The sequence below is a fragment of the Pongo abelii genome, chromosome 6 (assembly GCF_028885655.2).
Source record: "Pongo abelii isolate AG06213 chromosome 6, NHGRI_mPonAbe1-v2.0_pri, whole genome shotgun sequence".
In the NCBI taxonomy this organism is placed as follows: Eukaryota; Metazoa; Chordata; class Mammalia; order Primates; family Hominidae; genus Pongo; species Pongo abelii.
Window position 1 is genome coordinate 36,733,659 of NC_071991.2, and position 15,127 is coordinate 36,748,785.

The 15,127-nt window shown below is 39.0% G+C and overlaps 1 protein-coding gene across 3 annotated transcripts in view; it reads right to left on the reverse strand.

The window, feature by feature from the left end:
- Positions 1 to 15,127, reverse strand: part of ABCA13 (ATP binding cassette subfamily A member 13) — a 486,937-nt gene that overhangs the window by 270,949 nt on the left and 200,861 nt on the right. For all 3 annotated transcript variants that reach the window (XM_054559199.1, XM_024249790.2, XM_054559198.1), the window contains 3 exons: positions 13,327 to 13,458; positions 1,959 to 2,096; positions 699 to 879 (listed from right to left, as the gene is read on the reverse strand). In XM_054559199.1, the coding sequence (XP_054415174.1) occupies positions 699 to 879; positions 1,959 to 2,096; positions 13,327 to 13,458 (451 nt within the window). The remainder of the gene's footprint in view (positions 1 to 698; positions 880 to 1,958; positions 2,097 to 13,326; positions 13,459 to 15,127) is intronic.

A 15,127-nucleotide genomic window follows, 5' to 3' on the forward strand; every position in this document is an offset into this window, starting at 1 on the left:
TGTTTTAACTAATCACACTTTAATGCTACATATTTAGTGAGAAAAAGAACAAAAGAGAAAGTGATTTGTTCAAAAGAGATATTTCAGAATTTTATAGTTTAACCTTAAACCTCCACTTCTACAGCCAACCCAAGGCTGTGAATGTTTGAATTCCTTGTTTCTCTGGGAGCACATGATTTGATTCTTTAATCAAATCTAGAGCCATTGAATCCTAAACCAAACATCTACCCTTAATGAGAAAAGAACCACACAAAAACCAGAACATGGAAAAGAAAAATAATCAGATGTTTAAAAAATTTGCAAATACCACTGTGATATTCCTCTTCCTACAGGTATGCAAACAAGATGATACTTAGTAGGACAAACGCTGAGAGTGCCAAAGGACTTTCAAAGACTAAAGTATAACACGTTAAATTATTTGTAGAAAATACAAGAATTAAACCTTTTAAAAAGCTATCCACCACTACCCCTTTGACTAGGCCCCAGGCCTACAGTGCAACTGTGCAGTTGAGGACATAGGGCCTCTCTCACACGGGCACTCATGAGGGGCTCTGCCTTTCACCTGTGTCTCTAAACTCTGTACTGAGACTCAAAATTTAAAAAAAAAAGGAAAAGAAATCAAATCTTCTGTCTCACAGGTAAACTGAAGTTTTAAGAATCAAATGCCCAGTGTTTGATAAGGGTAAAATGGGACCCACATGATAGTGGTTTTCCCGGCACCATTTGTCCCCAGCAGGGCGGTGATTTGGTCTCTGTAGAAGGTCAGGCTGAGGTCTTGGACCACAGCCTTGTGGCCCTCATATTCCTTGGTCACAGACACCAGGGTGACTCCCGGGGCACTTCCTTCAAGCTCTCCTTCCGTGTTTTGCAGTGATGACCCTGTGAGAGAGATGAAAATTCATTGTGAAAAAACTTCAAAAGCCCTAAAAATAATGCTCATATTTATTAATTCAGCATTCTGCTTTGAAATTGAATTCCAGCTCTGTGAAGCATACAAATCAACTCAAAAATCTTTCTTCAGCAAGAACAAGAAGCAGACTATATAATGGCAAACATTAAGTGATATCACTGATTACAAAGTTTTGAACCCTTATGATAACCATTTTGTAAAAAATAAAAAAATAAAAACACACACATGTATTTTTGCTTAAGTAGAGAAAAAAACAACAGCAGATTAGTTACACATAAAATGTTCACGAGAAATAGTCTCCTGAGGACATGAGAGTGGATAGGTGCTTGTTGATGTGTTCCACATTTTCTAAAAGATTCATAATTCAGAAAAATATTTAGATTGTTTAGATTACAATGTTGACTTGTAATCTAAACCCACCATGATGGGAGCTTGTTTATCTCTGAGTGATGCATCTCCATTTCCATGGAGATGGCCTATGAATTCATCCTTTGGCAGAGGTGCCCTGTGCCTGCACCTGCAGGAACAGGCCATGACTCTGGAGTGCAGAGGCACAGGGACAGTCCTGCCCCTATCTCCTGAGAACCACAATCCCTATTTATAAGGGACAGTGATATTCTCCCTCACACAGGGACACTGAATAAACCAGCATGGGTGAGAACACTTAAAAATTTTAAAATGCTTTACACAGGGTAGCTGCCCATCTTTGCTTTTATTTCTTACACATATTCATTTTGGGACTAATGCTTCAATTTTACTAAATTGTAATATACACACAAATGCACATAATGCATAGAGGGGAGGATGCTAAATAATAAATAATGGGAACTTCCTGGGGTTCCTGGGTTTCACCGAACAAACACTGTCAGGGCATACTGCCTCACATCTTGGCCTTGCAGCTGTTTCCCAGCCCATGACAGCCTAGATGTAGTCTCTCTAGGAATCAGCACACACTTGCAAAGGCTGGACCAAAAAAACAAACAAACAAAAAAATCAAAATGGATCAGAGGAAAAATACATGCATCTAATAATTCTACTCCTTACAAACCTTTACTGTCAAAGTTCTCATTGAAGAAGAACAGACTAGAACTTAGAGAGTATTGTCTTTTCTCCATCAAGAAACCCACACTCTTCCAATATGAGGCAGTAAAGGGGAAATACCATGGTTTCCGTAGACCAAATGTTCCTAAAAAGTGAAGCAATTAAAATTAGTTTAATTTTTTATTTAGATGAACGTACTGTATTAGAATATCTTAAGTAATTAATATAAAATGTCATCCCATGTCAATATTTTTAATATATGTCCCATATACAAAAAAGTGATATCCCAGGGCACAGCTATTAGCTTTGCAGTAGAGCCCTAACTCTCCCTTCTCGGCCTGATCCACAGCCATGTGCTAAAACCCCCTCTCAGCCACTTCCCCCAAGACATCTTTAGAGTAGGGGTTCAATAAATGCTTTTTGGATAATTGCTGAATATTCCCAGAATAAAGTCCCACCCTGCCCCACACTGCCCTTCTATTTTGTGATTGTTCTTTTGCCTATCTTTGATGTTTGCATGGATTCCTAGACAAAAGGAAGAGCATGAGGTAAGTGTAGGAGGGGATTAATCAATTGAAATTTCCACAAAGAAGAATAATTCATAATGCTAACATTTCCATATGAAACATATTACCATTCTTCAAAAGTATTCTCCAAATTCATTTCAGCCCATTTAACAGTCACTTTGCCCTCATTACATGTTGAAATGAAAAGGAATTTCATTATTAACATTTCCCAATTTTCTTTTAACACATCCATTCTAGTTTAAGTTTGATGAACGCAACTTACCTAAAGGCCTAAATTCTACAACTGACTAGAATTAAAAAGGCTGATATAAAGACTATTATAGCACTTTGATCATCAAGCAGAAAAGAGATATGCAAGCCCTCGCACATTCTAATCAAAAAATAGAAAGAGATGTTCACGCACTCAAAGGAGAGCACGTGTATCCCCGTTACCTTTTGAAAGTAAAGGGAAGGTTTGCAAAATTTTCCTCCCATTCTACAGGATGGGAGACATGTCTGTTTACTCTGCCGATAGTTTCTTTTGCTGTGCAGAAGCTCTTCAGTTTAGTTAGATCATTTGTCAATTTTTGCTTTTGTTGCAATTGCTTTTGAATCTTCGTCATGAAATCTTTGTCCATGACTACGTCCTGAATGGTATTGACTAGGTTGTCTTTCAGGGTTTTAGAGTTTTGGGTTTTACATTTAAGTCTTTAATCCATCTTGAATTAATTTTTGTATATGGTAATAAGGAAGGGGTTCAGTTTCAATTTTCTGCATGTGTCTAGCCAGTTATCCCACACCATTTATTAAATAGAAAATCCTTTCCCCATTGCTTGTTTTTTTAGGTTTGTTGAAGATCACATAGTTGTAGGTGTGTGTTCTTATTTCTGGGTTCTCTATTCTGTTCTGTTAGTCTATGTGTCTGTTCTTGTACCAGAACCATGCTGTTATGGTTACTGTAGCCCTGTAGTATAGTTTGAAGTCAGGTAGTGTGATGTCTCCAGCTTTGTTCTTTTCGCTCAGGATTGTCTTGGCTATTCGGGCTCCTTTTTAGTTCCATGTGAATTTTAAAACATTTTTTTTCTAGTTCTGTGAAGAATGTCAATGGTAGTTTAATGAGAATAGCATTGAATCTACAAACTGCTTTGGGCAGTATGGCCATTTTAATGATATTGATTCTTCCTGTCCATGAGCATTAAATGTTTGCCATTTGTTCTTGTCATCTCTGATTTCTTTGAGCAGTGGTTTGTAGTTCTCCTTGTAGAGATCTTTCACCTTGTTAGCTGTATGCCTAGGTATTTTGTGTGTGTATGACAATTGTGAATGGAAGTTTGTTACTGATTTAACTCTGGGCTTGACTGTTGTTGCTGTATAGGAATGCTTATCTATGCATCTGACAAAGGTCTAATATCCAGCATCTATAAGGAACTTAAATAAATTAAGCAAAAAACAAACACTCCATCGGAAAGTGGGCAAGGGACATAAAGAGACACTTCTCAAAAGAGGACATACATGGGGCCAAAAATCATATGGAAAAACCTCAACATCAATGATCATTAGAGAAATGCAAATCAAAACCACAATGAGATACCATCTCACACCAGTCAGAATGTCTATTATTAAAAGGTCAAAAAATAACAGATGCTGGTGAGGTTGTGAATAAAAAGGAATGCTTATACACTGTTGGTGGGAATGTAAATTAGTTCAACTATTGTGGAAGACAGGTGGTGGTTCCTCAAAGACCTAAAGATAGAAATACCATTTGACCCAGTAATCCCAATACTGAGTATATACCCTAAGGAATATATATCATTTTATTATAAAGACACATGCACACGTATGTTCTTTGTGGCACTATTCATAATAGCAAAGACATGGAATCAACCTAAATGGCCATCAGTGATAGACTGGATAAAGAAAATGTGGTACATATACACCATGGACTACTACTATGCAGCCATAAAAAGGCATGAGATCATGTCCTTTGCAAGGACATGAATGAAGCTGGAGGCCATTATCCTTAGCAAACTAACATCCTTAGCAAAGGAACAGAAAACCAAATACTGCATGTTCTCACTTATAAGTGGGAGCTGAATGATGAGAACACATGAGGGGGAACAACATGCACTGGGGCCTTTTGGAGGGTGAAGGGTGAGAGAAGGGAGAGGATCAGAAAAAATAACTGATGGGTACTAGGCTTAATACGTGGGTGACAAAATAATCTGTACAACAAACCCCCTTGACACACATTTACCTATGTAACAAACCTGCACATGTACCCCTGCACTTAAAAGTTACAAAAAAATAAATACATAAAGTGAAGGGAAGCTGTTTAGCTGCTGTGAGGAATAGCACTGACTTTTCTTTGTGGGCTGAGTTGTGTCTCCGCAGGTTTCATATGTTGAAGTTCTAACCCCCTGTACTTGAAAATGTGACTGTATTTGGAGACACGGTCTTCAAAGAGGTACTGAAGGCAAAATGAAGTCACAAGGGCGAGGACTAATCCAATGTGAGTGGTGTCCTCATCAAAGAAAATTTGGACACAGATACACAGGAATGACACAAGGAGATGATGCCATCTGCAAGCCAAGGAGAGTGGCCTTGGGAGAAACCAGCCCGTATATATACCCACATACACAGGCCTACACCTTGATCTCAGACTTTTAGCCTCCAGGATTGTGAGACAATACATTCCTGTTGTTTGAGCCACCCAGTTTGTGGTACTTTGTTATGGCAGGCTGAAAAAATTAATGCAGGCAGGTGTCCTCCAAGAACCTTGCAAAGCAATAACCATCTGTCTGTAGGAAGAGGATGAGTAGCAGCTGGATAATCAGGTCATATCACAGCCAGCATTCCACTCACTGTGTTCCAGGCACTGTCCAGGGTATCTGGTTGTATTAATTCACACAGTCCTGTGACCACCAACATGTCAGGTACAATTATCACCTCTACCTTCCCAATAAGAAAAGGAGGAACAGCAAGCCTTGCCCAATGACGCACAGCTGATGGCTCCAGAAGCTACACACTGGTTAGCCTCTCCTTTAGCAGCTCCTGCCTGTCTGAATACGCAAGTGCAGTCGTGAGGATGCTTTGGGTTGCCTTTTACAACGAGAAAGAAGCACAGTTGCTTCCAGTACCAATTACACAAAAAGCCCCTGTTGACACATACATAAACAATGAGTGTGTGGAAATCAAAGGAGATAGAAAGCAAGCAAATACATCAGGAAGATTATTCTCACAAAGCTGCAGGTCTTCGGCTCAGAGGCCTCTCAGGCAACCACACTCAGTCGCAGCTTAAGTGGGCACCACCTTTAGCAAGGATAGTAGGCAATGGGATACGGATGCTTTCGAGTGTTTATAGATTTGAATTAGCAATTAAAATTCTAGGATTCTAGATGACACAATGACAAAGTGGGGACATACATCTGAACATAAATATATTCACTGTAGCATTACTTATAGTGGGGAAAAAGCAGAAATTATTTAAGCTTGCTAAGTAGGAGAAAGGTGCAGGAAGTTATTACTTTCATTTAATGAAATGTTGAGCAGCCATTAACAGTACTTTCAAAGATGTGGATAAATGCTTATGATAAAAATATTTTTTTAAAACAGAGAGAAATTTACATGTACAGTGTGAACCCAACTAGGTGCAGAAAACTGTCTGGAAAAAGCCTGGGAAATGTTAGTTCTGGTTAGTGATATTGGAGATAATTGAATTTTTTCCTGCTTCCTCAAAAATTTTTCCTGCTTCCCTATAAACTTTTCAAACATTTTACAATAAACACATATCCATCTGATTTATTATAGCTCAATTTTTCAGAACCATAGGGGAGAAAAGAATATTTCATACATGCACATTCTAAAGGTGAAATAAGGCACAATTTGCCTGTCCCAAATGAAGTCATTGAACACCTTCACATTTTGAGCATATGCAAGGAAATCCTGAAGCAAGCCTCAGCTCTGCTTCACTTCGATATAAGTGGAAGTTGTACAAAGTTAAGTGCAATTTCAAACTTAGGACCATGACTCAAAGTGAAGATCACCATACGTGTGTGTGCACACACATACGTATACCCACATACACATACACACACACAGGCATTCACACACATGAGTACACACGTACACATGCACATATTCATGCAGCACATGCACACATGTACATGTACACACACACAAGCGTGCACACATAGACAACTGCAACAATGTCAGGAGTCACCAGTTTCTTGCAATGGAGCTAAGACATTACTCTTAATTAGTTGTATCCTTGTTTTCTCACTTGAGTCTTTGGGAAATGACACCTTCCTGCAGCCCTGATTTACTGTGGGAGATGCTTTGCTGAGAAATGAATAACTAAGCATTTTGTACAGAGGTAGGAGGAGAGATGCTGGCTCATCTCCCAGGGCTCACAGTTTCAGCTGTCAGCCCAAGAATGAACAGGACAGGTGAGGCCTCAGCACAGTGACAAAGGAGCAGGGCAGAAGTCACCTAGATCTGGAACATCGTATCCCTTGCCCTTCTGTTCGCGGGTTTATACCTTCCTGTTCCAGGGAGATGTCAGTCATCAAACAGAAAGCAACTAGTCACACCCTCTAGTGGTACGAGGGACACGCCAATGAATCAGGCAGAGACTGCACCTTCTTATGGCTTTCATTCTAGTACAGATGATCAAAAAAAAATCATTGAGAGAAAAATACAAGATGATATTGTCATCATAGGTTCCCACCTATGCAAAACAAAAGCAGGCCCTTCAACCCAAAAAAAAAGGAGTGAGAATGAAAAGACAGAGATGCTGGGAGGGATGCTAGATTCAGAAAATACAAACACAGGATGTCCAATTAATTTTGAAATTCAGACAAACAACAATTAATGTTTTACTATGAATATGTCCCCCAAATTATTTGTAGTTTATCTGAAATTTGAATTCACCTGGGTGCCCTGTATTTTATCTGCCTACCCTGTGTGGGTGTGCTGGGCACTTTGGAGACTGCCCCCCAACTCCCCATCAGCACAACGGGAATAGAGAGAGGGGCATGAATCTGCAGCAGAGCAGGTTCCGGTGGCCTGGGAGCCACTGAGGATATTATTTATTCTCTAGACATTTTGGAGTTGGGGAAGACTGTCATACAGGGAAGGGACATGGTCCATTTGGTCTATTTTTAAGAAAGATAACTTTATGTCAAAATGGAGGTAGGATGCAGAGGTGAGGTGCTGGGATCGGGGATACCTAGAGGAGTAGGAAGGAGTTACAAGGGCACTGTAACTCGCTGTAAGTCCAGATCAGGCACAGTGAGGCCTGACTAAGGTAATGGCTTCAGGGATGGGAAGTAGAAACAAATGTGAAAGACATTCCAGAGTTATGAAAAAATAAATTAGAAATAAATTGAATATTAAGGGTTGCTTTGCTAATTAAACCATCTCAGCCATAATCTGTCTGGACTTTTAAAACCTCCTAATTAATCCACTCATCTAACTAAAGCAGAGAGCTGCCAAATGCAAGCTGGCGTGGAAGCCGCTCAGCTCTTTGGCTTGCCTCTGCAATCGGCTTTTGCTTATAAATTCAAATTTGTTTTATGTGCACACTCTAGAAGCACATACAACCTACTCACATTACCAGATGTAATTGGGCGCATTAATATGTGCAAAGGCCCTCCATTTACACAGAGCTTTTCTCCTCAAGGGGAACTGCCTGCTGGCTTATGCAGGCCAGGAAACTAATCAGCATTGCCCCCCAAAACTGACAGTGATAAAACAAGAAGTCAATGAAATTAGACAGATCGAGCAGAATCAAATTTAATTGGAAGCATATAAAAATAGTTTATGCAACAAAAACTCTTCGAGAGGACCAGATGTTTGCTTGTGAGCTCTTGACTCAAGCGTGGAGACCTGCAGTTGACGCTGAGTCCCGCGGGCCAGGAAATGATCTGATGCTGGATCTATAGAGTCTCCCACTCAGACGGCGGGGCTGAGAAATGCTGGGGTCATACTCACAGGGTCACTTTATAAGAAAGAAAGAAAATGGAGAGAAAAGCATTTGTTTGAGGTATGGGGTGTGTGTGCGTGTGTGTGTGTGTGTGTATGTGTGTATGACAGAGAGCAAAAGAGAGAAATTTCTCACCTGCCTCCTACCTCCCATCTGGAGACACCCTCCTACCCACAGGAGACTTTGGAACAGTGTTTTAAAATGTAGATTTTATTATTACTCAAGTATGATGATGCCAACAAATCAGGAGATAACTGTCATTGAAACTACACTTTGTTACTCACAGACCCCAAGAGAAGGAGGCATGACACACCACACGGGGTCACACAGGGAAGCACCAGTGTCAGTCAGGAGACAGGGGAAGTAGGGAGGGGTGCTGTGGGAATGTGAACAAGAGACTTTGCTGTGGTTTTCAAGGGAAGAAACATGTGAGGAAGGGCAAGAACGTTTCTAATTAACTACTGTGAATAATTTCATCAGGCTCTTGGGGAGAGAGTCTGTCCCTAGTTGGCTGGTACCTTGCCCTGGGCTGATCAGGCCAGGTGGACAGTGGCCCTGAGTGTGAGCACCCCGTAGAGCAGGTGGTAGGGGTGTGGGCTCTGGATTGGTTGTTTGCTTGTGAAAGGCACATCCACAGGTGAGTCCTTTACTATGGCTAGGAACTGGCTATCCCTGGAAGGAACAGTCCCTCTAGGGTCAGTAACTGCACTCCTTCAACCCCAGTCAAAGCCTCAGAAATACAGAAAATAAAAAAGTATGATTAATACAGTGGGGATGGTACAATCGCCTTTAGTGTGCAGATGCCTGGGTTAGTCGATACCCTACAAAGTGCAACAAAGAAACGTCCTTGACTTGCCTTCTGTGAGCCTGATCACACACAGCTGTGCAAATGCAAAGTGTTGCATGGTTATTGAGCCTAGGACATATAAACTCAAAGTTTCTGTGCGGTTTCAGTATACACTAAATTTTTCAGAAATTCAACCACTGTGTGAACCACTGGAAGATTATTTTTTAAAGCAGAAATTGTCCGTTGTTTTGGAAAACAATGCCATCAATAGTGATGTCACTCACTGCTTCTGAGCTTGCAATGCAGTATGGCTGTATCAATCTTCATTCTGCCCCATTGTATACAAATACATGACAAAAGATGTGAAGATTGCCTTTAACAGACTTAAAACCAGATATTTTTGAATTAGTAGAAATTTAGAAAATGCACCAAATTGTATTAATAAGGGTTAGTAACTATGTTACATTGTCATTCTATATATATATTTTAAAACTGTATAGCACAATAAGACCATTTGGCAAAAATTACACATTGAGATGATTAACATGAGGCTCCCTATTAGTTTTCAATCTTATTTTGATGCTGTTCCCAGATATTCACCCCTTGGCTTCTCTATAAAACCCTCTTATATTATTAATATTATTCCTTTGTCCAATCAGTCCTCTATTTCCTGTCACTACTAAAGAATAGATCTCCAACGTCTTTAAAGACTGGAGGCTGAATGGAGAAACTGAAATGAGATAGAATTATAAGACAGAAAATGGATCTTCTGTTATGTTTTGTCATTACCTGCCCCATGTGTTAACATAGGGAATTTCCTGATTACTTTTAAGTAAGACCCAGGTCATTTACAAAACTATCATTCTTTTATTCACCTCATTCATGTATAATATTTCTTCCCATGTTTTTCCTACTTCAACTGAAGTTATTTTCATCTTTTTAATCACATACCAGTAAGTCTGATCTAGTACTACTTAATATTAGCTTTACTTCTAGTATCTACATTTCTCTTTACTTATGCATTTTCTTTCCTTTTAGTGCCAAATGGCTTCTGACCTTTCTCCTTCTTTTAAATCCAGACTTATTCCACATAAGTGTAAGTAACTGAATATCTCATTCTGTGTTCCAATGCATTCATGCCTAAGCACTGAGAATTTACATGTTATCTTATTATAAATTAGTTTCTATTTCTCTTTTATGTTAAAATTTTTAAATTACATTAATTTTAAGACTCATATGCAGGTACTTTTCATTATCCATAAGTTTCATTTCAAGAGAGTAAAGGAGGTAATATAAAATATCTCTCTTAAAAAGAAGGTATTGGGTCTGAGAGCTCCTAGAAATTATAACCCTCTTTAGGGATCTGAAAGCCCCTCAGTAGTGTCTGGCAATTATATTCTTTGTTATTATTGGCAGACTTTGTCAAAGGGGAAAAGAAATACTTCGTGCAATTTAAGAATATGCAAATTGCCAACTCTTATTTTTAGCTTTTGAAATAGAAGAATCTGAATTTTGTGATAAATTCAAAAATATTTATTGACATTTATTCAGCTCTATGCCTTTGTATTTTTAAATATGTGTTATAAATATGTTCGGGCTTTGATTTTTTTAAATTCTGTAATAGACTCTGATCTTTTTTCCTAACTAGCAGGTAGCTAAAATTAGTGTCACAATCACGAAGAGAAAATATAAAACCCCCCACTCTAAATTCACTAAACAAAATGTTGAAACGAGTGTCTGCCATTCAAAGGTGGATTGAGGTCGTCCTGCATTTGCTTCCCTTTGCAGGGTGTAGGATCTAATGTAGCTGGGAATCATAACTCATTAGAGGTCACAGAATACTTTGTATGGCCTGATGAAAACATGCAGACATTCCCTAGAAAAGGTACATCCGAGTGAACTTAAGGGCGACTTGTGAAGTAAAATCAGCAGATCTTTTTCTCCAGTTGGATGTGGCAGGGTAAGAGCTGATTCTGAAATAGCTCAAGTTTAACATATTGGGTAGATGTTAATCATGAGCCATATTGTGAGACTGCCGGATTGCAGTGTGAGTGTATGAAGATGGTGGATTGTTTGTTTAACCTTCACCTAATGGGAGGGCAGGGAATTACGAGTCTGAAGGAATGGAAGGACAGGAGGAGATGAAAGAAGGAACAGGAGATCATGGTTTCTCCAGTCGAATATACGTGAGTTCCAAACGTGGCATGGTTCAGATAGCCAAGGTACTTCCAAAAGATTACCAAATCTAGCGTTTGAATCTCCTGGTCCCCTGAGGAAAACAATTTTTTTTAATTTCCTCTGAGCCTCAAGTTGACCTCATTGAACTTTTAGAAAGAATTTCTTCTTAAAAGCCACCAGCTTAGCCAAACATCCCCTGACCCACAGGATAAGGAATGACTCAATACTGTCCCACTGGTGGGGACATTCTCACCATCACTCAGCTTTTCTGAGTTCAATTACCTTCCTCCATGAGTGTACTCCCGATTCCCTTTTCTTCCCTTCAAATATGACCTACACAGTGAGCCCTCTGCATACCAGACATCCACCTCAAGGCTCCGTCTCTTTTAAAACTTTTCCATTTAGAATTCCACAGTGGGATTCAGAGGGAAAGTCTCAGCTGAATACAATGTTCCTTTGCTTTACCATAATGTAGAAAAATATTGCCCCAGGAGCCTCTTGCCTTAGACGCTGACGGTTGAGGGAGAAATCAGATGATTCTGGGTCCCAGGACACATTTTATCTTCATCTCAACATTGCAGAGAGTAGACTTTTTTGCTGGTATTTGTATTTTAAATGGACATCACAAATGTATTTTGTAACGTTACTTATGTTATTTTTGCTTCTTCTCAATAGTCAATTGCTTCTCATCCAATTTCCTTGAACCCTTGGCCTTCTCAACTCATTTGTTTTATCTCTTATTTCCTAGAATCTTATTTCTTAAGTTTTATTTTCTTAAATTTTATTCAAAGTACCGAGACAATGCAGTCTAAGTTTTTCCTAAATAAATCACATTTCCAATTTATGTTCTCTCTCTACCTCTTGAGGGCCATATATTCCTACTTTTGTGTAAAATGTTCTTTTCAGTGGCCCATATTATTTTTATGTTTACCCATCCCTAAATGATTCATGAGCTCTCCAAGTCTGGAATGTGTTTTCACAAACAGAATGAACTGCGTTTGTTTTCCTTCTATCCCTCCATTTTCATTTGTATAAGATTAGAATCATTTTTTTTAATTTTTAGTTTTAATTTAGTTAGATACTATTTGCTTTGAAAAGCATAGAACCAGAGTTGCAAGTAATTTCAGCAAGAAAATACACCACCATTAAAGTGTTATCTCTAAAAAATAAAATAAGTAATTTTAAAGTGCTATTTCTGCTTTTTTGGGCCTGAACCAAAAAGCTAAAGGTATGCGTGCCTCTTTTCCTCCCAAAAGAGCTAGGAAAACCCATTACCATTACTGGCCTTTTTTTTTTTTTTCTGCCATTGATACACTTGTCCTCCAGACCTCTGGGGCATGCCTGACACACCAAGGAAGAAGGGCACCACATTTGGGAAACCCCATATCCGTGACAACAGTGAAAGCCCTGTGGTTGGACGTGGCCCCTCATTCCCAGCCCACCCTGTCCAGCTGCCTTTAGGCTCTGCCTGTTTCTCCCCAGGTCCTGCCACGCACCGACCTGCCACTGGCTGAGCGCTTGGTCCCTAGACCCCCACTAGGAGTGACTTTCTGTCCAAGGCACTCTGAGCACCCCCACTCTCACCCCCTCATGCCTGCCCTCCCCAAACACTCTCTGAGAAACCAGGATATTTTCTGTGTAGACTGAAGCCCACTTTTTGGGAGCTGCTTGGTGGGCCTGGTGAGTTTTCATGCTAATTTCATCCTGGCTATTCCCTTACATGGCCTTTTACCTTTCACTCGGGAAACAAAAGCATCACATTTTTTCTCAAAAATGTACAGCTCCTTTTAAATATATATCCTAAGACTTCCCTTTCTGGATCTTCCTTAAAGAATAAGTGACTATTCTAATATTTATGCATGTTAATTCAAACTGTTTTTAAAAATTTATTCCATTGTCTTATAAAGTGCAAAATTCTTACCAGGAATCAAGTTGCTCAAGTACCATCCACACAAAAAATAAAGGCTTGAATCAAAAAGAATCATCCAGCAAATCCAGCCAAATGTCATGCCCCCTTGTTCCAGATCCTGGTACATATTATTCCACTGAATCCCTAGCAGGAAGAAAAAGGTCAGAGTTAGAACTGCACAAGCTCTTTTATGGTAGATTTTGTCATGATGAGTTCATTACTTCTGGAAGCTCAAGTAAAGTTGAATAGAACTAAAACAAAAAGAAGGTCAATATCACTGGCCATAACTCTTCTTGAAATGTTAACTTGTTCAATCTTACACCTATTTCAATGATATCAGGTGGGGTGATTGTTAAACATTTTAATATCTAATACTTTAAAAAGTTTTAAAGGTCACCTTACTCATATCTGGTTTTATTTACCTGAGTAGAAAGGACTTTATATTTAAGGAAAATAAGCATTCAAAAAAATTTTTTAAAGTCTCCTTGAGAACCCAAATTCTAAACTGTGTAACTCTTTGTGCTCTTGGAAAATATATAAACAGGATATATAAGAACTAGGGTGGGAAATAATTATTATTTTTTTACAATAGGTTTGTGATTTATTTCTGGATTAACATACAACTTAAGAAAAATATTCCCCTTTCTAAATTTCCCTATGGTATCAGGCTACAGTTCAATAAAATATACATTTTAATCATTGTGTACTTGGAATTTAGACTAAAATATTCAAATGGTCTAACAGTTTCCGTTTTTTGTTTCCATCATCTTGATTCAATTTATTCTAAAAATCAGTTAGAAGAAATCATTCAAGATTACTCATCTGTAAAAGAACATTTTAATACGTCTTATTGAAAAACTCTAAGAACTCAAAGACCAGTACAAATTAACTGGCTAATACAACAATAGCTAGAGTCAAATTTTACTTATAGCATGGTTTTACCTCTGTTTACAAAAACACCCCCCCCCAAAAACAACATGCAAATATCTATGAAACATATGTCTCTTCTGGTTTAGAATTTTAGTTGTCAAATTCCCAATATAAGCAAAAAATGCTGCCAATAGATGTTTAGAAAATCATTTTAGGCTGCATTGGTGTGAGATAATTGCACTCTATTTTATGCTGATTAGACCTATTTCTGGATCTTGATCTTCAGGAACAATCTAGTAAATCTAGGAATAAAGATGAGAGCCAACAAATATGTAGATGGTGGTCATGTGAAAGGGATAATTAGAAAGGAGGAACCAGAAAACATGGGTAGAGGATCCAGGAAAACAGATCCCAGGTCAACAATCATCTAACACGGTGGTCACTAACCTTTTTGGTACCAGGGACCAGTTTCGTGGAAGACAATTTTTCCACAGACCGGGGGATAGAGGATGGTTCCAGGATGATTCAAGTGCATTACATTTATTGTGCATTTTTTCCTATTATTATTACATTGTAATATATAATAAAATAATCATACAACTCACCATAATGTAGAATCAGTGGGAGCCCTGAGCTTGTTTTCCTGCAACTAGACAGTCCCATCTGGGGGTGATGTGAGACAGTGACAGATCATCAGGCATTAAATTCTCATAAGGAACATGCAGCCTAGATCTTTTGCATGCACAGTTCACATAACGTTCAGGCTCCTGTGAGAATCTAATGCTCCCACTGACCTGACAGGAAGTGAAGCTCAGGCGATAACGTGAGCAATGGAGAGTGGCTGTAAATACAGCTGAAGCTTCTCTCCCTTGCCTGCTGCTCACCTCCTGCTGTAAGGCTCAGTTCCCAACAGGCCATGGACTGCTCCATGGCCCAGGGGTTG